Genomic DNA, 25,310 nt, shown 5'->3' on the forward strand with positions numbered 1-25,310 from the left:
GATCTCATCTATTGCATTATTCATTGTATATTGACTCTTTTTTATTTCCTCTAAATCCTTATTAAACCTTTCGTGAATCTTCTCAATCCTTATCTCCAGGTTATTTATCTGTAACTCCATTTTGCTTTCCAGATTTTGAATCATTTTCACAATTAAAATTTGAAATTCTCTATCAGGTAGATTCTCTATATCTTCCTCCTTTGTTTGTGTTGGTGGGCATTTATCCTGTTCCTTTACTTGCTGGGTATTTCTCTGCCTCTTCATCTTGCTTATATTGCTGTGCTTGGGGTGGCCTTTCTGTCTTCTGGCAGTTTGTAGAGTTTTCTTTATTATGTAGTTTCCTCGCTGTGGGTGAGGTTGGATGGGTGGCTTGTCAACGTTCCCTGGTTAGGGAAGCTTGTGTCGGTGTTCTAGTGGGTGGAGCTGGATTTCTTTTCTCTGGAGTGCAATGAAGTGTCCAGTAATGAGTTTGAGATGGCAATGTGTATGGAGTGGCTTTGGGCAGCCTGTATATTGAAGTTCAGGGCTCTTCTCCTGTGTTGCTGGAGAATTTGTGTGGTATGTCTTTCTCTTAAACTTGTTGACCCTTGGGTGGTGCCTGGTTTCAGTGTATGTATGGAGGGGTTTGATGAGCTCCTATCAATTAATATTCCCTGGAACAGGAGATCTCTGGTGTTCTTAGGATTTGGACTTAAGCCTCTGCCTCTGGTTTTCGGTCTTATTCTTGCAGTAGGCTCAAGACTTCTCCATCTATCACTTCCAAAGAAGTTCCTTCTGTTTAAGCTCTTCTGTTTGCTGGTCTCTTCAGTGTCTGATTCCCGTCCTGACACAAGGGGGCGGTGGTGGACGCTTTTATAGGCTCACCTGTTCAGTCGTGCTGTGGGGAAGCAGGGACGCTGCTAGCAAATATCACTGGCATCTGTGGGGAGTTCTCGCAGTGTCTCAGCTACACTGGGATTGCCCCCTCTCTTGGCATGTGTGCTTTCCCTGTTTATGCTGCTCAGGCTCTAGGTTGCTCTGCCGGGAACTGTCCACAGCTGGCGTTGGGTTACATGCACTTCCCAGGTCTGAGCACCTGAGGTTCAGGTTCTTGGGTACTCCACAAATGCACAGACTTGTTTGGACCTGGGTTTTGCACCTTCCCCAGTCTGAGCAGCTCAGGTCACCAGGTGTTTGGTGAGCGTGGTCACTGCAGCTTATCGCCTCCCTGGTCCCTGCCGCTCGGTTTTCTGGGTGTACAACCAGTGCATCTTATCAGGTGGATATCGACCGGCCTGAACCCAAGAAGTCTTGTTTAGCAAGGAAGCCTGCCTGCAGCTTGGTATGGGAAGCCTCTCTGGGGCAGTGTTTGCCCCCTTCCGGCATTGGCTGCCCTCCCCTGCCTGTCTCGGCAGGGGATGTGGGATGGGCCGAGCACTGTCGGCTATCTCTGCTCAGTCCTTTGTTCTGTGAGCAGTGCTGGCGGAGTCTTAGCTTGGGGCTTTTCACCTTTTCACAGGCTTTTTGCCTTTTCGGAGGCTTTTTGCCTTTTCACGGGCGTTGCTATCCCATGGTCTGCTTAGCTGTCTTGGGTTAGCGCCCTCAGCTTGCCCTCAGAGCTTCCAGACCCAGTCCTCTCTCTAAGCGTTGCTGCCCGAGCCTCCCTGCCCAGCCCCCGCATGCTAGTGGGGGGTGCGGGCATCTGCGCCACTTCTCCGCTGGGAGTTTCCTCTGGGCACTTTGTCTGTGGGTTTTAATTATTTATTTCTTTTTTCTCCCGGTTATGTTGCCCTCTGAGGTTCCAAGGCTCATCACAGACTCACCAGTGAGTGTTTCCAGGTGTTTGGAAACTTCTCTTTTTCTTTTTTTTTTTAAGCCTCCCTTCCCAGGACGGAACTCCGTCCCTCCCTCTTTTGTCTCTCTTTTTATCTTTTATACTATTTCCTACCTCCTTTCAAAGACAATGGGCTGTTTTTCTGGGTGCCTGATGTCCTCTGCCGGCATTCAGAAGTTGTTTTGTGGGATTTACTCAGCGTTCAAATGTTCTTTTGCTGAATTTGTGGTGGAGAAAGTGGTCACCCCATCCTATTCCTTGCCCATCTTCCTGTCCTCTCCCTGATTTTTTTTTTTTCACGATTCTCTTCCACATACAATTAAACATAGACATATTCAATAAATGTACACCTTCTATACACATGAATTAAAAAAAAACAACTCTTGCATTCATGTTTCAGAACAAGAGGATCTTTCTAGCAAAAAAACCTTATTTCCAAAGTTTAAAATAAAAATTTAATGTGAAGAACAAATACTAGAGATTGATATAGCTTTAAAAAAGTGGTTCAAGGATGAGGATATATACAAAATATTCTGATGCTGTCACTTTTTATTATGTTGTGATAATCACTATAAACAAAGTGTTGAACTGCCATGTTAAAGTATATGTCTAATTGTTATTTAAATATTAATGTAGAGAACAGAAGGAAATAATCTGTAAGGTAAGACAGAGATAGATAATTTACTGTACAACACATATCCAAATTTACATAGCCTAACACAAACACACATATATATATATAATCTATTGTTATAAATAGCTACTACAAGTTCATTTATTCAACACATACTTATTGGACACTTGCTATGTATATTAATGTATCTTTGTTCACACTGAGTCATAAAAAGTGTCTCCTATCAGTGTCTTTAGTTCCTGAAATTTCATTACCAAACAGCAGCAGAGCATCCATGGTAGGATGGAGCATCCATCCAGTCCTTTCTGTTTCTGCTACACCTGTCCCCGTGTTCTTCTCTATCTTCCCACAGTATCCATCATCCATCATTACTGTTTACAAGACACCACTTCACTAACAGAATGAGAAATCTGAGGACAAAATGTTCGCAAAGAAAAAAGAAGAGAAAATATAAATACAATAAAATGTATTCGGCAAACAGTACTTCCTTTCCTAAATAAACAGATAAAGAGCTTTATTACCTGTTATCCAAAATGAAATTTTTATACTTATGAGGAAAGAAAGTGAAGCAGCTTCATTTCATTCTCTGATTCTGATGTGAGAGTCCCCTCACAGACCAGAAATTGATATCGTACATATAAAATAATAATTAGACATAATTATAAATGTTTTAGATAGTTAATATGAAGAAACAGACGTTACCGCTTCAGTCATCTTTTGTTCCACAGTATCTTTTCTAGGAATAAATGCTAATGGAGAATATTTTTAAAAGAGATAAATCATCATTTAAAACTATGTCCAACACAATTATTAAGTGGAAATTTTAGAAATGACAGGGAATATTCAACATTGGAGAAATGGATGATTAACATTTATTGTATTTCCTGATTAATGTGTAGCTTTTAATAGAGATGTTTTTAAAAAATTATACAATATCATAGGTACATTTTCTAATGAGGAGAACATTGTATATGCAAATTTTAACTTTGTAATTATTATGACTAATTTAGTTCTAATTTTATATGATACTAATTTAAAATTATACCATTAAAAAAACATACAAAACAGCTTTACTTCTAAATTAGTGGTATTACACTTGAATCTGTCTCTCTTGATTTATATATGGATTTAAATAGCAGGTGAGGATGATGATTAATAATATTTGTAAGATCCTTTTAAATCTGAAAGTCTATCATTATATCACTTCCTGAAAAAGAAATTCTCATCTATGAACGTGTCTGACATAGGTACATGGTCTAGGCCCCAGGCAGCTGTTAGTTCACAAAGGATGAAATAAAATTATAAGATTTAAAAGTGCCAACTAGCTCAGTCATAATAAGGGTCTCTGTTGATTTATAAAGGAGACATTTGCATAAGCCTTGAAAGTACCACCCTGTATGCTTTCAGATTCTGTAAAATTTCTTAGTTGTGGCTAATAGGGCCTCAAGAAGGTTTCTAAATTAACTCAGTTAACTTTTATAGAATTAATCTTTAATTTTGAAGTCCTCCTGAGTCTACATGAAGATAAAACCCAATGGCAAGAGGGAAAAAAAGTTGTCCACTTGTTAATTTAGGTATTTGATAACATGTGAACTTAATATGGGAGCTTCCCTAGTGACTCAGTGGTAAAAGAATCTGCCTGCCAGTGCAAGAAACTCAGGTTCAGTCCCTGAGTCGAGAAGGTCCCATGCAGAAGGGAATGGCAACCCACTACAGTATTCTTGCCTGGAAAAATCCCATGGACTGAGGAGTCTAGCAGGCTAAGGTCCATGAGGTCGAAAAGAATAGGACATGACTGAGTGGGCAAGAGCTTAATATGAAGCCTAAATATTTGTTATTATACTAGTTAAGAATTCAGGTGAGTAACTGTCTGCTTTAAATATTTTATTATAATATTTTGAATTACTATTTGGATTTTTACTACCATACATGAAAATCATAATTTTTGCATATTTATTTTGAGATTGATATTAAGGGATCACTACAAACCCTATCCCATGAGGTCAAGTTTATAGTACTTCTTAATCTTTCTGGTGCCAATTCTTGAATTAGTTTAACATGATAATAATGAAAAAGAATTCTATTCTTTAATTATACTCAGACATAATAAAATACATTTATTTCAGTTTTTTAAATTTAATTGTGCAGTATCCATATGAAATAGAAAAAAATAAGCAGTAATATTCACAATTTATAGCAAGGGACTATAAGACAGGGAGTAAGAGTGCCATTTACCAAGAGGAAATAGTAAGAAGTCAGGCCACTAAATCCTGGGTCAAGATTTTTATAATTGAATTATTATTTTATGACTAAAGTGACATGACATGTTTATGCTGCCACCAAATATAAGGCTTTTAGTAGTATATACTAAAATAAATAAATACCAATATTAGAAATTATTTTGTAAATATACTTAATTCAATAATTCAATTCAACTCAGGGATATTCCTGTGTAGAAACAAGCTCACTTACCATGCCCAAATATAAACACATTAATAAATTGACTCTAGAAAATGTGGTCACTTTGACCAGGATGTGTCACAAAGCAAAAGAGTTTGATAAAATTGAAACTATATGACTAAACTTATTTGACTAAACACACCAATATTTTAGTGGTATACTAATATTGTGATGGCAGTTGCCAAAGACAGTCTGAATGAGGATTTGAAACTACATAACTATAAGGAATAAGGTTTTTGCTGGAGTGTTACCATGAAAATGTATTCATCTTGGCTTTCAATCCTGAAACGAAAGCCAGAGTCAGGTTCAGAGAGTTAAAATGGACTAACTCAAATCATCATTCTCAACTTCATAAAAGACTGAAATCCATTCACAATTGACCATTAAGTCATCATCCAGCTTCTACCTAAATAACTACAACTCTAGGTGGAAGGATTGCTTTAGAATGCCTACGCATGTCTAGTGTAACACACCAAACCCTCATTTCAGTTCAGTTCAGCCACTCAGTCGTGTCCGACTCTTTGCAACCCCATGAATCACAGCATGCCAGGCCTCCATGTCCATCACCAACTCCAGGAGTTCACTCAAATTCATGGCCATCGAGTCGGGGATGCCATCCAGCCATCTCATTCTCTGTCATCCCCTTCTCGTCCCGCCCCCAATCCCTCCCAGCATCAGAGTATTTTCCAGTGAGTCAACTCGTCGCATGAGGTGGCCAAAGTATTGCAGTTTCAGCTTTAGCACCAGTCCTTCAAATGAACACCCAGTATTGATCTACTTTAAAATGGACTGGTTGGATCTCCTTGCATTACAAGGGACTCTCAAGAGTCTTCTCCAGCACCACAGTTCAAAAGCATCAATTCTTCGATGATCAGCTTTCTTCACAGTCCAACACTCACATCCATACATGACCACGGGAAAAACCATAGCCTTGACTAGACGGACATTGATTGGCAAAGTAATGTCTCTGCTTTTTAATATACTATCAAGGTTGGTCATAACTTTCCTTCCAAGTAGTAAGCGTCTCTTAATTTCATGGCTGCAATCAGCATCTGCAGTGATTTTGGAGCCCAGAAAAATAAAGTCTGACACTGTTTCCACTGTTTTTCCATCTATTTCCCGTGAAGTGATGGGACCAGATGCCTTGATCTTAGTTTTCTGAGTGTTGAGCTTCAAGCCAACCTTTTCACTCTCCTCTTTCACTTTCATCAAGAGGCTTTTGAGTTTCTCTTCACTTTCTGCCATAAGGGTGGTGTCATCTGCATATCTGAGGTTATTGATATTTCTCCCAGCCATCGTGATTCCAGCTTGTGCTTCTTCCAGCCCAGCGTTCCTCATGATGTACTCTGCGTATAAGTTAAATAAGCAGGGTGACAATATACAACCATGACGTACTCCTTTTCCTATTTGGAACCAGTCTGTTGTTCCATATCCAGTTCTAACTTTTGCTTCCTGGCCTGCATACAGATTTCTCAAGAGGCATGTCAGGTGGTCTGGTATTCCCATCTCTTTCAGAATTTTCCAGAGTTTATTGTGATCCACACAGTCAAAGGCTTTGGCATAGTCAATGAAACAGAAGTAGATGTTTTACTGGAACTCTCTTGTTTTCTCCATGATCCAGCGGATGTTGTCAACTTGATCTCTGGTTCTTCTGCCTTTTCTAAAACCTGCTTGAACATCTGGGAGTTCACGGTTCACATATTGCTGAAGTCTGGCTTGGAGAATTTTGAGCATGACTTTACTAGCGTGTGAGATGAGTGCAATTGTGCGGTAGTTTGAGCATTCTTTGGCATTGCCTTTCTTTGGGATTGGAAGGAAGACTGACCTTTTCCAGTCCTGTGGCCACTGCTGAGTTCTCCAAATTTGCTGGCATATTGAGTGCAGCACTTTCACAACATCATCTTTCAGGATTTGAAATAGCTCAATTGGAATTCCATTACCTCCACTTGCTTTGTTCGTAGTGATGCCCACTTGACTTCACATTCCAAGATGTCTGGCTCCAGGTGAGTGATCACGCCATCGTGATTCTCTTGGTCTTGAAGATCTTTTCTGTACAGTTCTTCTGTGTATTCTTGCTACCTCTTCTTAATATCTTCTTCTTCTGTTAGGTCCATACCATTTCTGTCCTTTGTTGAGCCCATCTTTGCATGAAATGTTCCCTTGGTATCTCTAATTTTCTTGAAGAGGTCTGTTTTTTTTCCTATTCTGTTGTTTTTCTCTATTTCTTTGCACTGATCACTGAGGAAGGCTTTCTTATCTCTCCTTGCTATTCTTTGGAACTCTGCATTCAGATGCTTATATCTTCCTTTTCTCCTTTGCTTTTCTCTTCTCTTTTTTTACAGCTGTATGTAAGGCCTCCTCAGACAGGCATTTTGCTTTTTTGCATTTCTTTTCCATGGGGATGGTCTTAATCCCTGTATCCTGTACAATGTCACGAACCTCCATCCAGAGTTCATCCGGCACTCTGTATATCAGATCTAGTCCCTTTAATCTATTTCCGACTTCCACTGTATAATCTTAAGGGATTTGATTTAGGTCATATCTGAATGGTCTAGTGGTTTTCCCTACTTTCTTCAATTTCAGTCTGAATTTGGCAATAAGGAGTTCATTTTCTGAGCCACAGTCAGCTCCTGGTCTTTTTTTTTTTTTCCCTAACTATATAGAGCTTCTCCATCTTGGGCTGCAAAGAATATAATGAATCTTATTTCGATGTTGACCATCTAATGATGTCCATGTGTAGAGTCTTCTCTTGTTTTGTTGGAAGAGGGTGTTTGCGATGACCAGTGCATTCTCTTGGCAAATCTCTATTAGCCTTTGCTGTGCTTTATTCTGTGCTCCAAGGCCAAATTTCCCTGTTACTCCAGGTGTTTCTTGACTACCTACTTTTTTTTATTTAGTTTTTTATTGGCAGCTAATTACCCTACAATATTATATTGGTCGGTTTTGCCATACTTTGACATGAATGTGTCCCGGGTGTACATGAGTTCCCCATCCTGAACCCCGCTCCCACCTCCCTCCCCATCCCATCCCTCCGCTTCATCCAAGTGCACCAGCCCCGAGCATCCTGTATCATGCGTTGAGCTTGGACTGGTGAGTTGTTTCACATATGATAACATACATGTTTCAATGCCATTCTCCCAAATCATCCCACCCTCACCTTCTCCCACAGACTTCCTACTTTTGCATTCCAGTCCCCTATAATGAGAAGAACATCTTTTTTGGATGTTAGTTCTAAAAGTTCTTGTACGTCTTCATAGAACCGTTCAATGTCAGCTTCTTCAGCATTACTGGTTGGAGCATAGGCTTGGATTACTGTAATATTGAATGGTTTGCCTTGGAAATGAACAGAAATCATTCTGTCATTTTTAAGATTACATCCAAGTAATGCATTTCAGAATCTTCTGTTGACCATGATGGCTACTCCATTTCTTCTAAGGGATTCCTGCCCACAGTAGTAGATATAATGGTCATCTGAGTAAAATTCACCCATTCCAGTCCATTTTAGTTAACTGATTCCTAGAATGTCGACGTTCACTCTTGTCATCTCCTATTTGACCACTTCCAAATTGCCTTGATTCATGGACCTAACATTCCAGGTTCCTATGCAATATTGGTCTTTACAGCATCAAACCTTGCTTCTATCACCAGTCACATTCACAACTGGGCATTTGTTTCACTTTTGCTCCATCCCTTCATTCTTTCTGGAGTTATTTCTCCATTGACCTCCAGTAGCATACTGGGCACCTACCTACCTGGGGAATTCATTTAGTTTCCTATCATTTTGCCTTTTGATACTGTTCATGGGGTTCTCAAGGCAAGTATACTGAAGTGGTTTGTCATTCCCTTCTACAATGGGCCACATTCTGTCCAACCTCTCCACCATGACCCGTCCGTCTTGGGCGGCCCCACACGGCATGGCTTAGTTTCATTGAGTTAGGCAGGGCTGTAGTCCATGTGATCAGATGAACTAGTTTTCTGTGATTATGATTTCAGTGTGTCTGCCCTCTGATGACCCCTCACAATACCTACTGTCTTATTTGGGTTTCTCTTACCTTGGTCGTGGAATATCTCTTCATAGCTGCTCCGGCAAAGCACAGCTGCTGTACCTTACTTTGGACGTGGGGTAGCTCCTCTCGGCCATGCTTCTGCACGTGGTCGGTTGCGCCGGAGCCGGCGTCTCTCGCGTCTGTGCAGCCAGAGCCGCTAGTGCAGCATAAAAGGGAAAGAGAGTGGAAAGAAAGAAAAAGTGGAAGTGTCAGTAGCCCAGTCATACCCAACTCTTGAGTCTCCATGAACTGTATGTAGCCCTCCAGGTTCCTCTGTCCATGGAACTACCCAGGTAAGAATAGTGACGTGGGTAGCCATTCCTTTCTCCAGGGAATCTTCCTGACCCAGGGTTTGAACCTGGGTCTCCTGCATTACAGGTGGATTCTTTATTGTGTGAGCCACCAGAGAAGCCCATAAATGTGAGTTGACAGTGTGTGCATGTGTGCTCAGTCATTTCTAACTCTGCAGTCCCATGGACTGTAGCCAACCAGGTTTCTCTGCCCATGACATTTTCTAGGCAAGAATACTGGATTAGGTTGCATTTTCCTCCTGCAGGGAATCTTCCTGGCCCAGGGACTAAATTTGCATCTCTTGCTACTCTTGCATTGGTATGCAGATTCTTTAGAATTAGTGTCACCTGGGAAGCACAAAGAGAGTGGAGTTAAGCCTAAATCAGTGTAGGTTATCAACGAAAATGATTTTCCAAAAGAAGAGCTCCTGGGGCTTTAGCAAGAAAGTTTGATACAAATCCAGAATACAAATCCAAGGACAGAGTGGTCTAAAACCTCAGAGAGACAGCAACAGATTCTCAACTTGAATGATTAACAAGAATGAAAGTAGGAGAAATTATATATGGATCTTATTATAGTTTATCAGAAACTAGCTGAGGTACAGTTTGACCTTTGATAGGCTCAGGGATTAATTTTATAAAATCCAAATATAATAGTTGTTTATGAGAAATGGTGAAGTTTTGAGAGTTGGACTGTATTCTTGTATCTTTTCCATGTTTACCTCTAATTGAAGTAGAATCAAATACAGCATTATTTATGGTAATAAATACATTGCCTTGGGTAGAATGACAGAACTTGGAAGCATGCTCCGATTTACCTAAGGAAACTACCTATAGAAATAAATTAAAGAAGATGATGGCATAGTGAGAAATAAAACTCTTGCCTCCTGATCCTGAGCCTAGTATCTTACTCTCCATCATATTCTCATAACCATAATATGCTTGCTAAATATTGTTACATCATGAAGTCCAATGATTTCTTCAATAGAATATATGATATCCATGTCGCGGGAGGCTGCATCTTCTGTCAAAAAAGGAAACTATAAAAACGCCTAAGACATATACACACCCTGCATTTTAGTAACCAACTTCATTTCTGAAAACTTTCAGAATTCATTCATTACAAAGCCGTATAAGTTAGGTATTTGTTTAGCCGAGAAATGCAGTCTTTAGTCAACTGTGTAGTAATGATTCCTGTTTTCTTTTTATATATCCCATACAAATAATCTCCTAAAGCAGTTTTCAAAAGGGTATTCCAGATTCAGGGAAACAAGTGTAAAGTTAACTTTCTAATGGTGAAGTGCTATATGAATACGTTTTGCTGTGTGCTTTTGGAAAACACCTGCTTTTACTTGCTACTATTAATTGTTAACCTCATAGGGTATCGCTTCCTATGGTATATAAACAAAAATATTTTAAAATACCAAACCATAATCAAATACCAGTCTTAAGGAGTTCTGTTTAATGTAAACATCACAGGATGTAGAGTAGGTAGTGGAATATCTCTTCACAGCTGCTCCGGCAAAGCACAGCTACTGTACCTTACCTTGGACGTGGGGTAGCTCCTCTTGGCCATGCTTCTGCACGTGATCAGTTGCGCTGGAGCCGGCGTCTCTCGCGTCTGTGCAGCCGGAGCCGGCGTCTCTGTGTCTGCTCCGTTGCAGCCGCTAGTGCAGCATAAAAGGTAAAGAGCGTGGAAAGAAAGAAAAAGTGGAAGTGTCAGTAGCACAATCATGTCCAACTCTTGTGTCTCCATGAACTGTATGTAGCCCTCCAGGTTCCTCTGTCCATGGAATTACTCAGGCAAGAATAGTGACGTGGGTAGCCATTCCTTTCTCCAGGGAATCTTCCTGACCCAGGGATTGAACCTGGGTCTCCTGCATTACAGGTGGATTCTTTATTGTGTGAGCCACCAGAGAAGCCCATAAATGTGAGTTGACAGTGTGTGCATGTGTGCTCAGTCATTTCTAACTCTGCAGTCCCATGGACTGTAGCCAGCCAGGTTTCTCTGCCCATGACATTTTCTAGGCAAGAATACTGGATTAGGTTGCATTTTCCTCCTGCAGGGAGTCTTCCTGACCCTGCAGAATGTTTGGGCTGAAAGCCAACTTACATGTTCTGTGATCTAATTATCTATATTTCTAATTTTTCATTTTTTCTGTAAAATAAGAACACTAAATTTTAATTGTATAAAGTTTGGATTATTTGAAAACACCTTAAAATTTTACATCAGCTTAGATAGAGTGCAACTAACTTATAACAGCTGACAAATTGAACCTAACAAAACAATAAGTCCAATATAATTTTAAAGATTAGGTGTATCAGATGTGCGTCAGGAGTCTAATGAGAAGCATTTTTGTTTCTATTTTACATTCCACATCATCATAGATACCGGTAAATCACACAAATTTCTGAGTACCAACTACATATGCACACAGGAAGCTTATACATCTCTGAAAGAAAAAAATTTAATTACTAAAATGCAAGAGAGATTATAATGAGACACTGACTCTTTTTTTAAACCCTGTGAAATGCTTGATAAATGGTTAAATTTGAATTTAGGAGAATGAGGATACAAAAATGATTTCTGACACCAGGTGAACTGTTTAACTTTTTTGAACTTTATTGTTCTTCATCTGTGAAATGGGAATAATCATAAAAATCTGACCCTGCAGAAATACTGTTAGTGTTGGGTGAGAAGTATGGGAATAATCAAAATAACACCTACATTTCAGAGGTGCTATTAGTGTCAGGTGAGAGGAAATGGAAAAACCTTCTAGTAATAAAGTATAAAAATGTAAAGATCGCAAAAGAATTAAAACCTTCATGTTAGATCATTTTAATCTGAAAGTTTACATTGGGTTAATAACATTCTAATGGCATTTTTGCACTCTGTATTCCTTACCATGTAGATTCAGGGTTTAATCTTGGAGTAAAGGAGTATAGAATACTGCTATGGCTTTGTTCATGGGAAAAGTAGCTCCTGTTTCAGACACATAGCAATACAGGGCACAGAGAACAAGGTGACAATTGTGGTGTGGGAGCTGCAGGTATACAGGGCTTTTCTCCTTCCTGTAGAACTCTGAGTCTTCAAGGTGTCCAGGATGACCATGCAGGATACCACCTACATTACAAATGATCACAGGAGTTACCCACCACTGGAGCAACCAAGTGGAAAATGCCAGTACAGGAAAGTTGTATCAGGGGAAATGTCACACATGAAATGATCTATGAGGTTGGGGTTATGGAGTAAGAGTCAGAGAGTGACTAGGATCTGTCAAACTGAGTGGAGCAAACCCCCTGCCTGACACATGCCCACCAGGAGGCAGCATGTGTGGTGGTCCATTATGGTCACATGGTGCAGAGGTTTGCAGATGGCCATGTAGTGGCAAGGAGGACAGTCTCTGAAGCTGCCAAGAAATAAATTTTCAAAGAAGAACTGTGCCATACAGCCCCTGAAAGAGACAGCTTTTGAATCAGAGAGCAAATCAGCTAGCATGTTAGGGATTACGGAAAAAGAATAACAGGCATCTATCAAGGATAAGAGGCCAGGAAGAAATACATTGGTAAGTCCAAAGTCTGGCCACAGATTTAGTACCATAGTGAGCAGGTTGCCCTTGACAGTGACAATGTAGGTGATAAGTAAGAGTGAAAATAGAATTCTCTGTATCTGAGGAAATGGCATAAATCCCATTGTCATGAATTTGGTCTCATCCATCTCATGTTCTTCAGTTTCAATGCTGAAGATCAATTCTGAGATGGAGAATTAGCCTGTAAAGATAATGTTTTCAATAGCAAGATTATGTGAAATTTATATTTTGTGTTTTCAGTTAAGTCCAAAGCATTTTACAAATAGATGCTCTTTTTCTCCATGCTGTGCTGAAGGAGAAACATGCTACATTTTCTAGTTTATCAAAGAGCAAACTTTTGAAGCCATTTAATTCGACTGATAGCAAGGATACTTGGAGCCTTCTTCCTCATTTTCTAACAAGTGGCCCCTATGTCTTTGCTAGAGGGGCATCCAGGCTCAGAGAGCTCACCATACAATAAATCTGATTGCTTCCCAACCAGTAAGAAATATTGAATCTCTTCTTTAAATATTAAAAGAAAAATGCTTGTCCAGAAATTTGTTCTGTTTCTGCAAGCTGTTTTTACACAGGTTAAATCTAATTCATTATCCTCTTCCAATTAAAAATCACTCAGATAAGTGTAAGGGACAAAGTCTGTACCTCTCATTTTCACTGTTTTATCAGTAGGACTTGGTTAAGTGTCTGACTCATGTGTACGTGCTCAGTCACTTCATTGTGTCCGAGTCTTTGTGACCTTTGGGACCTTTGTAGCCGCCCACCAGCCTCCTCTGTCCATGGGATTCTCCAGGCAAGAATACTGGAGAGGGTTGCCATGCCCTCCTCCAGGGGATCTTCCTGACCCAGGAATCGAACCTGCATCTCTTATGTCTTCTGCATTGGTAAGTGGGTTCTTTACCACTAGCACCACCTAGGAAGCCCCTCTGACTCACACTGGTGTTCAATAAAATTAAATGAATAAATAAATTGGGAGATTCTTATTTCCCCCTGTGTTTTTCTTTTTTTTCCAGCTAACTCCCAAAATGGTGTTTATTCTTTTAGTTCAAAAAAAATTGAATTAATGATTTGAATGAAAATTATATATACTCTTTTTGCCCATTATGTTTTCTCAGTCTCTCCACCCTGAGAATTTTATCTTTCCTGGTCTGTTTCAGTCAGCTCCCTTACCTCCAAGCCAAGAGGTAGTACTAGCTGAATATTAGAGGGCAGAGGAGGAAAAAAGAAGAAATGTCACAGGGTTTACTGTCCTGGTTCCTGTTGTGGTTTGTCAGCGGTTAGGTGCCTTTAACTGAGGCTGCACCCTCCTGGGTGGCCCTCTGGGTTCCTGAGTTCTCTCTCCCCTTGATCTTCCAGGCCCTATTGTGGTGATGGCTTCCTAACCTCTGGGTGTTGAATCATCTGTAATTAGTTTACTTAAATATTATCCATACCTTGATAAGTTATAATAGTAAACTCTTAATCTCCCATTTTAGATATGCTGTTTCTTGTCAGGTTTCTAATGGATACAGAAAGTTTGAATTTTTTCCTTTGTAAAAATATGAATGAGAAAATAGCTTTCCCTTCAATAAATGTTTAGTTCAGTTCAGTCACTCAGTCGTGTCCAACTCTTGTGACCTCATGAACCGCAGCACGCCAGGCCTCCCTGTCCATAACCAATTCCTAGAGTCCACACAAACCCATGTCCCTTGAGTCGGTGATGCCATCCAACTATCTCATCTTCTGTCGTCCCCTTCTCCTCCTGCCCTCAATCCCTATCAGCATCAGGGTCTTTTCCAATGAGTCAACACTTCACATCAGGTGGCCAAAGTATTGGAGTTTCAGCTTCAACATCAGTCCTTCCAATGAACATCCAGGACTGATCTCCTTTAGGATGGACTGGTTGAATCTCCTTGCAATTAGTAAATGTATTTTATTTATAAGTGAAGTCACTCAGTCTTGTCCGACTCTTTGCAACCCCATGGACTGTAGCCTACCAGGCTCCTCTGTCCACGGGGTTTCCTAGGCAATAGTACTGGAGTGGATTGCCATTTCCTTCTCCAGGGGATATTCCTGACCCAGGGATCAAACCCGGGTCTCCCGCATTGTAGACAGACGCTTTACCGTCTGAGCCAAAAGGAAAGTCCATTTTATTTATAAAGCATCTGTAGTTCTTTTGATATATAGCTGTTAAATGCATTTTGTCAGGAAAAGTCTTATAAAGACTAAAATGTAACACAAAGATTATCGGCTGTCTTCAGTAGAAACCTGTGTGTTATCTGTGGTACTGTCTTTGGAGATATGCATGTGAAATAAAATTCATATTTCGTGGTAAGACGAGAAAAAATAAGCATAAAAATCCTTTGGCTCTTCTCTGACTGTACTGTGCATTGTGTATCTGCATTATGTACAGACTAAATATCATCCTTGCCCAGGAACACCTGCTCAACCATAAACAGCATCCTCCTCCTAGTATCAACAAGGTAACTCCCAAAAACGTAGCATTCTTTCTTGAGCTATTAAGCTGTCATGTGAACCACCATGATGACCTTTATATCTGGATTGTACAAACTATCAATAATTAGTCATGCGGTGTACAATCCTCTTTCTCAAAAAAACTTAGTAATATATGTACTGTGCCTTGACTTCTAATAGGCGGAATTGTTTGCAGAACTTTCTTAGATGTACTTTCAAGGTTATAATCCTGTCTGGCTCAAATAAAAATTTTTAATTCTTTTTTAGATCAACTGATTAATTTTTCATAGGCCTATGATTCTATTGGTTTTTTCCCCTTTACTGCCTTTTGGTATTTTAAAACTAAGTTGTAGAAACAGATAACATTCAAATAACTCTTGCCCATGGGAAAAAAAAAATGTTGTATGGAGGAAATGTGATTGATTTCCCCGACCATTGCAAAATAGACAGTTTTGCTTTCATTGTTAAGTTGATTACTCTTTCCTGACTGAACAATGTAAGGGGGATATATTAGATCATCCATTAATTTGACTATAGCATAGCACTAGCTCACTCATTAACAAATGAGCTAGCAACTCTTTGTTCTGTGTTCATTTAATATTTTATGAGAGTATGATTTCATTTTTAAAGTCTTTTTTCCTTTTGATATTAAAATTTTAAAATATGATATAATTTTGAGAATTAATCTAAAAGTTTCTTTAAAAATCTATATATTCTTCCTCCATATGTTATAACATTGGGTTGATGTTTTATTTTATTTGAGATCTATTTCTATTTAGTCAATTTGTAAAAGTCTTCTTTAAATCTTGCTTGGAAGTCAAATGTTCCAACAGTACTTTCTCATCTCTGTGTCTATTTGTGTGGTGTTCAGAATATTACAAGTTATGAGTTAGTTATGGACTAAGGCAATTAAACTTACTTCCCTCTTAAGAAATATTATTTGGTAAGTTGTAAAACTCCTTGTGAATATTAGAGATTATTATAACAAGCAATGATCCGAAACCTAATACTGAGTGCTCCATAGAGAACTTTATCCTTGTGCCCCAGGACATATAGTTAGCGAGGAGCAGACTTGAAGGTAAAATTTAACACTGTCTGATCTCAAGTATTGATCTTGATCTTGACCCCACATTACATTCCATGTAAAAAGTTGCCAAATATTTATGAAGCTCCTTCTGATAGGAACAGAGTAAAGGGACAAACTAGGCAATTAAATGATTAATTCCACTAGGGTATAGCAATTAGAAAAAAATGGTAGAACACTGTATGTCAATGATTACTCAAGAAAGCAGGTTTGTTTAGTCACAAAACCAAGTAGGCTTGCTTAGCAACAAAATCATGAAACAGAAACAAGATATTCCTGAAAACAATAACACAGTGGTGGCAGGAGACCCTCATCCTTCCCAGTGAGCTCAGTAAGTTAATGATCCCTAGGACATGCTCTCTGCACACACAAAAACAGTAGGAAGGTGGTCTTCTTGCCTTCCTCCTTTTTTTTATTATAAACCCACTGAGGTCTTCCCTGGTGGCTCAGAGGTTAAAGCGTCTGCCTCCAATGCGGGAGACCCGGGTTCGATCCCTGGGTCAGGAAGATCCCCTGGAGAAGGAAATGGTAACCCACTCCAGTATTCTTGCCTGGAGAATCCCATGGACGGGGAAGCCTGGTAGGCTACAGTCCACGGGGTCGCAAAGAGTCGGACACGACTGAGCGACGGAACTGAAACGGAACCCACTGAGGTCTCAGGACATGGCACCCACTCATTCACCCACTTATAAACATAACAAATGTCTTATTCTCATAACTCACATTTTATCTATCGTTTTGCTCTGACTGATTTTTTCTTTTTTTGAGACATAAAGGATCAGAGACCCCCTGAAATGCCATCTACTGGTTTCAACTCTTTAACGCTATCTGTCAACAAAGGCTTCAGAAGACTGTTTCTCATCCTAATTTGTGGAGACATTAATAAATGGATTCAAAAACACAGGAAATTTAAAAATGTCAATTCCTTCCCGTGAGAATTTCCCACTTCTCTTCCCCTCTCTCAGGAGAATTAGAATTACATTGGTATTTTCTTTACTCTGCTCAGTTCAGTTCAGTTCAGTTGCTCAGTCGTGTCCGACTCTCCGCGACCCCATGAATTACTCTGTTAAGTCACTTTAATAACATATTGTTATCCTGTTCATCTCTAATTTGCCCAACACTTGCTATTAAAAGGAAGTATATATATTGAGAATTTTTTATTTGCAATCCTCTTTCATATTTCATCTCAAGATAGCCCTGTGAGATGAATACTTCACTCCCAATTCATAAATAGAAAAAACTGAGGCTGGAACAGTACTTTCACTTGTCTTGGAGGGTATAACCAGTTAAGTTGTAGAAGCCTATATCTATTGCTTCAGTGTCAAACTTTTAGATGTCTAATTTAAGAACTCTCCACAGTCAGAAATCTCTCAAAAATTTGAACATGATTCACCGTAAACAAACAACTATCCTGGATTTCAAATTATATTATAAATTAGCTTAAAAATTCAAGTATATAGAGGAAATAATTTGATCTACAAATAAATAGACAAATAATGAAATCAGAAGCATTAAAAATTTATGGTTTATTAGGGAGTATCTAATTCATTCATTTTACTTTTTAATATAAAAAATGAGATTCAGATGAGGAAGGGAATACTTCTAAAATTGCACATTTTTATATTGGCAAATTACAACTAAAATTTTTCAGATTTTCTAAATTCCAATCTGTTTTACATTTTGCCTCTATGGAAGAACTGATATATTCATGTGTTACCAAGTAGTGTAAATAATGGACATTGTTTTGTTTGACTAATTGATATGTGTGATTAGTTAAGTGAGCCTCATTGTTTTCCAAGTGAGACCTACCTAGGGAAATAAAGATATTAAAAGACCTACAGGCAAATATATCCTTTGACTCAATCCTTTAGGATTTTCTCACAGAAAGAAAAATCTCTCAAAGCAAAGATTAATGATACAGGATTTTTTTAAGCTTCTATTTCTATACCAACTTAGCATATGTCTCCATTTTATTCCTAAACCACAAAGGTAAGTTACGTGAGAATGGGATAAGAATTACTTCCTGCATCTGTCAAATATCTTTGGTAACACAATATTATGGAACTTCTTTTTAGTTACTATTTTGAAAAAGAAGAATTGTTCCAAATACTTCTCCTCAATCCTTTACTATATAATAATTTACTCAAGCATCAGGCACCCAATAAGGAAATTTATACCCTCTGTAGAACACACCTAATCTATCAGATACACAGAACTGACCCATAGTAAGAACACTGGCCCAGTAATTTGCCACCTCTTAAAAAATCAATAAATAGAAAACCAATTAAGTGTAGTTGGAGGGCCTGGATTGCTATTTGCTCAGTCATGTCCCACTCTTTGAGACTCGGTGGACTTTAGTCCACCAAGCAAGCCCTCTCTGCATGGAATTCTCCAGGCAAGGATGATAGAAGGTTAGCCATTCCCTTCTCCAGAAGATCTTCCTGACCAAGGGACCAAATCCAGGTCTCCTGCATTGCAGGTGGATTCTTTACCATCTGAACCACCAAGGAAGACCTGGAGGAACAGGAAGAGGGGCACTTAATCCCTCTTCTTTCCTGTCAAGGGCTCAGCCCATGAAAGGCCATGACTTCTTTATTTATTAGAGTCCACACCCCACCCCATCTACCTCTTCTCCTCTATAATATCATTCTCCTTCCTTTACCTAGGGAGACTTACACATGTTTCTCTATAGTTGCAGACCCCAAATTGCATTTCTTGCTGATCCCAAATAAGCCCATCTTCATAGAGAAATGTCTGGCACAATAGTTGTCTTGGGTCAACAAACATCCGTGGCTTTCTGATCATTGGGGGATAGTGTTATTCTGATGCCCAGGAACGAGCTTTAGCTTAGAACCTACTTCAAGTAATGTCAGGAAAGACTTGAGGATTTCTACTTACCCAGAGCACAGTTACTCTGATAAATGGTCTCAGATTCCTCAGATAAAGGTCAGGTTGAAGATTTGTACCACTTATTCTTGGTGATGTTACAGAGTTCCTATTTAAAAATACCTGATATCTATTTTATTCAAAAATCTCAGGATTTAGAAATTATTCAAATGTAGTCAGTAGCCATGATTTTTTTTTTCTGAATTGATTCCTGTTCATTCAATTCAAACCTCTTTTGCCAAACCCAGAACCTATTTTATCATCATCATCATCCCCTTCCTCATCACAGTCAAATCAGTTGGCTTATGTTGCCATAAATAAATGAACAGATGAACAGATTGGGTAGCTTAAACAACAACAACAACAAAATCTATTTTTTCACAGTTAGAAGGCTGGAAGTCCAAGATCAAATTGACTTCGTGGTTGGTTTCTGGTGCGGCCTCTCTTCCCAGCTTGCAAATGACCACCTTCTTGCTCTGGGCCTAAAAAGACTTTCCTCTAAGCAAACATGAAACAGCATACTCTGGCGTGCTTTCAGTTTCTTCTTAGGACTCCAGTTCTTTTGGACTATGCCTTCCCCCTTATAATCTAAAGGTGAATCTGTTATTTAAATCCTCACTCTTCAAGACTTGCAGCCAATATACCAGGCATATGAATAAAGAAACTTTTTAGATGACTTCAGCCTCATCCAGTTTCTGACTGTAACCTCATAACAGATGCTATGTCTCAAGTTCTCAACTGAACTGATTAAATCCACACTCACTGAAAGCACCTGAAATAATCAATGTGGTGTCTTAAACCCCTAAATTTGGACATGATTTTTTAATTGGCAATTGTACCTGAAACACTGCAGAAATTTAGACAGTAGAGTATTGGCTCATTGATAGATACACTAATTGAACAAAATAGATGGATAAGATATAGAATGATTTATAAATAGATTTCATACATGAAATCAAGGTTATTGCAGGGTAGTGGGAAACAGAATTAGTGTTACTGAAGCACAACTGACTGCTCACCACTTGGAAAAAATCAATACTCGTAAAAGTTGGTAGGAAAGAAAGGTGCTTTTAATCAGAATATGATATCACTCAGCATTTTCATCCACTTTAGTGATTAATGTGTTAGAGATTGCTGTTCTACACAGGTTCAATTTGCAATAGGATCTATCTTTCACCAATTCTGACTTTTGAGGGAAGTAACATACCATGAAGTAATGCAATCAGTCAAACTTAGATTTATCAATAGTTGTTAGTAATGTATGATGACCTGGTATTCTGCAGATGCATAGAGGAACATTTCAGTTCTCTCCCACTGAAAATTCACCTTAGCCACTTGCTTTTTTGAATACCAACAGTAGTGCTTGTCTTCACTAAGGTAAAGAAAGCTGAAGGAAATTTTTACTTTTACAAAAAAGAAAAATCCATTATCAAATTAATTTGATGATTTTCCCCCCATTTCACTTCTATTGAAATGCACTTAATTTACAATGTTGTCAGAGTTCAAGTGTGCACGTGTGCATGCATGCTAAGTCACTTCAGTTGTGTCCAACTCTTAGGACCCTACAGACTGTAGACAGCCAGGCTCCTCCATCCATGGGATTCTCCAGGCAAGAATACTGGAATAGGTTATCATGCCCTCCTCCAGGGGATCTTCCCAACCCAGGGATAGAACTAGCATCTCTTATGTCTCCTGTAGGTAGTTTCTTTAATACTAGTGCCACCTGGGGAGCCCAAGTTCAAGTGTACAACAAAGTAAATCACTTATATATACATGAACACACACACACATGTAATAGTTTTCAGATTGTTTATCAATATAGCTTACCATTACCATACTAATGACCTTTGTAAATGTGAAGTGGCATAAATTGAACTTTCAAAAAATATAAAATCATTCTGCTGAAATATGTTACTTTTTGTGAGACAAAGCTACAGCAAATTTGACACCATTTTCTTAAAGGACAAATTGAATACTTTACACTGAAATTTTCTTATCTATACACCAGGCAGAAAGTGAAGAGGAACTAAAAAGCCTCTTGATGAAAGTGAAAGAGGAGAGTGAAAAGGTTAGCTTGAAGCTCAACATTCAGAAAACAAAGATCATGGCATCTGGTCCCATCACTTCATGGGAAATAGATGGAAAAACAGTGTAAACAGTGTCAGACTTTATTCTTTTGGGCTGCAAAATCACTGCGGATGCTGAATGCACCCATGAAATTAAAAGACGCTTACTCCTTGGAAGGAAAGTTATGACCAACCTAGATAGCATATTAAAAAGCAGAGATATTACTTTGCCAACTAAGGTCCGTCTAGTCAAGGCTATGGTTTTTCCCGTGATCATGTACGGATGTGAGGGTTGGACTGTGAAGAAAGCTGATCACTGAAGAATTGATGCTTTTGAACTGTGGTGTTGGAGAAGACTCTTGAGAATCCCTTGGACTGTAAGGAGATCCAACCAGTCCATTCTAAAGTAGATCAATCCTGGGTGTTCATTGGAAGGACAGTTGCTAAAGCTGAAACCGCAATACTTTGGCCACCTCATGCGACGAGTTGACTCACTGGAAAAGACTCTGATGCTAGGAAAGGTTGGGGGCGGGAGGAGAAGGGGACGACATAGAATGAGATGGCTGGATGGCATCACCGACTCTGTGGACATGAGTTTGAGTGAACTCCGGGAGTTGGTGATGGACAGGGAGGCCTGGCGTGCTGTGATTCATGGGGTTGCGGAGAGTCGGAAACGACTGAGCGACTGAACTGAACTGAACTGATACAACTAAAGATAGCACAGAAAATTTATGAAAAAGTAAAATTGAGTTCTAAAGACCTAGATTGGAAGTTAGTAGATGAAACTTTTCAAAGAGATCTGCATTCCAGTATAATAGTTCCTGACACAATTTAATGGGGAATTGCATATGATGTGATTCTTGCTTGCTCCTTGGAAGAAAAGCTATGACAAACCTAGACAGAGTATTAAAAAGTAGAGATATTACTTTGCCAAAGAAGGTCTGTATAGTCAAAGCTGTGGTTTTTCCAGTAGTCATGTGTGGATGTGAGAGTTGGATGATAGTGTTGAAGAATTGATGCTCCTGAACTGTAGTGCTGCAGAAGACTCTTGAGAGTTCCTTGGACTGCAAGGAGATCAAACTAGTCAATCCTAAAAGAAATCAATCCTGAATATTCATTGGAAGGACTGATGCTGAAGTGGAGTCTTCGATACTTTGGCCACCTGATGCAAAGAGCAAACTCAGAAAAGACCCTGATGCTGGGAAAGATTGAAGGCAGGAGGAGAAGGGGACGACAGAGAATGAGATGGTTGGATGACATCACTGACTCAGCAGATATGAGTTTAGGAATCTCCAGGTGATGGTGAAGGATGGAATTCTGGTGTGCTGCTGTCCATGGGGTTGCAAAGAGTTGGACATAACTGAGTGACTAAACAGCAGTATGTGATATGAAGCAAGTCAGTTAGCAAACCTCTCTTGATTTCAATTTTCTTCTCCGTAAAATGGGTATAATTATAATGGAACCACCGGTTTTGTACCTGAATAAATCAGTTGAAGTAGATGTGACTTATAGATAGTAAAAGCTTCATTTAGTGTAAATATACGTAACAGAACTACAGAGAAATAGCTTTGGAACCTAACCATATGCTTTTGGTGAGATTTGTAAAACACACTTCAGTTCAGTCGCTCAGTCATGTTCGACTCTTTGTGACCCCATGAATCACAGCACGCCAGGCCTCCCTGTCCACTTACTCTTGTTTCAAGTGGCTCCTTAAATATTGGTTAAAAAAATAAAAACTATTACTTTACACTCAAGGAAAACTATGAGCCATAAACCTATTTGTTACATTAAAAAATTAAGAGTAATTTCAAAATTTCTGCTTTTTTGTGTTAAGAACATACAGATTGTGAATTGGTCTTTTCTCCAGTTTTCTTTTGATAAATTCATAGTATGAAGAAAATTAACTGTTATTCCTTCACTCAACTGTCCCTTCCACATGTATTTACCTAAGAATTTATATTCCTTGTTTGCTGTAATACAGGCTAAACAAAAAATGAAAGATGTTCTGAGATCAATGTCCTTTTGAAAAGCTGATTTCATCCAAGCAACATATTGAAGCATTTGATAAATTAGCAGCAAGACTGGAGAAAATCTTAGTCTACAATCATCAACCCATGGATTTACAGGTGTCCTTTACATTGTGTAATCAGAAGCTACAAACCTGAACATTGCAGTCTCTGGAAAGTATGCTAAAAGTTATAAAATGCATAAAGATTACTTATCATACACTGAATCATCAACAAATGTTAGTTTCTAGGTCTACATTTTACTGTCAGTGGTCTGCAAAATTTTTTTTCTTTCCGAATTTGCAATAGATGTAACTCTTTCTGGGCACTTCCCCGGCAGCTCAGGTGGTAAAGAACCCATCAGCCAAGGCAGGAGACTCAAGAGATGTGGGTTCCATTCCTGGGTCAGGAAGATCCCGTGGAGTAGGAAATGGAAACCTCTTCCAGTATTCTTGCCTGGCAAATTCCATGGACGGGGAGCCTGACGGCCTACAAACCATGGGGTTGCACAGAGTTGCACATGACTGATCATCCCCAACACACACACACACACACACACACACACACACACACACACACACTCCTCCCTATGGGAAATAAATCTGTCTCTTTGCATCCACATAGACTGTCGCCTGCCAGGCTCCTCTGTCCATGCAATTTTCCAGGCAAGAATACTGGAGGGGATTTCCCATTTCCTACTCCAAGGAATCTTCCTGACCCAGGGATTGAACCCACATCTCTTGAGTCAGTTGCAATGGCAGGAAATTATGTTACCACTGAGCCACCTGGGAAGCCCTTAATCCTCTCTCTATATACAAATAATCACTTTCTTTGTACCATGGACAGCCTAAGTTACTCTCCTCTTCAACAAATTCCTCATGGCACTTTTCACCTCTGTGTTTCTCCCTGTGTAAATGATAGGATTTAACATGGGAGAGGAGACTGAAAAGAACACAGCCACCCACTTGTTGACAGGGTGAGTGGCCACAGGATGCATATGGGTGAATATACAAGGGTCAAAAATGTATACCACTATTGTAAAGTGGGAGCCACATGTAGAGACGGCTCTGTACTGTCCTTCAGAGCCGTGGGATTTCAGGGAGCTCAGGATGACTATGTAGGAGATGAAGAACAGGAAAAAGATGAGCAAGCACATGACCCCTGTGTTGGCTGCCACCACAATTCCAAGCCTGTATGTGTCACCGCAGGCAAATTTCAACAGTGAGAAGAAATCACACATAAAGTTGTCAATAACATTGGGACCACAGAAGGTCAAGCTAACGATAATGAGAATCTGCACGGCAGCGTGCAGGATCCCCCCAATCCAGGCCACCATCAGGAGCTGGCAGAGCCCCTGTCGCGTGATGGTCGTGTAGTGCAGAGGCTTGCAGACGGCCACGTGGCGATCACAGGCCACGACAGTGAGGACGATGACCTCTGATCCTCCCAGGAAGTTCTCCATAACGAGCTGAGTCAGGCAGCCATCCCAGGAGATAGTTCTCTTCTGATGCAGCAGATCAGTGACCATTTTGGGGGTGGTGACAGAGGTGAAGGAGGCATCTAAGAAGGACAAATGAGTGAGAAAGAAGTACATGGGAGCTGAGAGTGTGGGGCTCAGGGAGATGGTAAAGATAATGAGCAAGTTGGCCAGCATGGTAAATAGGAAAATGAACAAAAAGACAATTAAGAGTATTTTCTGCAAGTGTGGATTCTGTGTGAATCCCAAGAGAACAAATTCAGTCACATTGTAAGGTGATGTGAGATCCATTTAGGAACAAACACAGTCCCATGGCTTGAATTATCTAAAAGGAAGAATGAATAATACATCTTCATCATGAAAGCATGGTAGACTGAATTTCTTACAACAAAACTGGAGCAATCAATAGAACTGTGGAACATGTCCTTGACAATTTTTCCCCAGTACATGTTTCATATGTTTAATGCTTAACTCACGTTTTGCTTTTCTACAGACACCTGTCATCTGCAA

The 25,310-nt window shown here is 39.5% G+C and overlaps 1 protein-coding gene across 1 annotated transcript; it reads right to left on the reverse strand.

The window, feature by feature from the left end:
- Window positions 1-24,170: 24,170 nt before the first annotated feature.
- Window positions 24,171-25,091, reverse strand: LOC129557358 (olfactory receptor 4C3D-like). The gene has a single exon (XM_055427909.2). The coding sequence runs from the start codon at window positions 25,089-25,091 to the stop codon at window positions 24,171-24,173; it is 921 nt and encodes a 306-aa protein (XP_055283884.2).
- Window positions 25,092-25,310: the final 219 nt, after the last annotated feature.

This window comes from Moschus berezovskii, chromosome 7 (genome assembly GCF_049115385.1).
Source record: "Moschus berezovskii isolate FMDL1 chromosome 7, NW_MosBer_1.0, whole genome shotgun sequence".
NCBI classification, from domain to species: domain Eukaryota; kingdom Metazoa; phylum Chordata; class Mammalia; order Artiodactyla; family Moschidae; genus Moschus; species Moschus berezovskii.

Bases quoted from the DNA above. Each gene is read 5' to 3' on its own strand.
- LOC129557358 (XM_055427909.2), bottom strand. From the start codon at position 25,091: ATGGATCTCACATCACCTTACAATGTGACTGAATTTGTTCTCTTGGGA.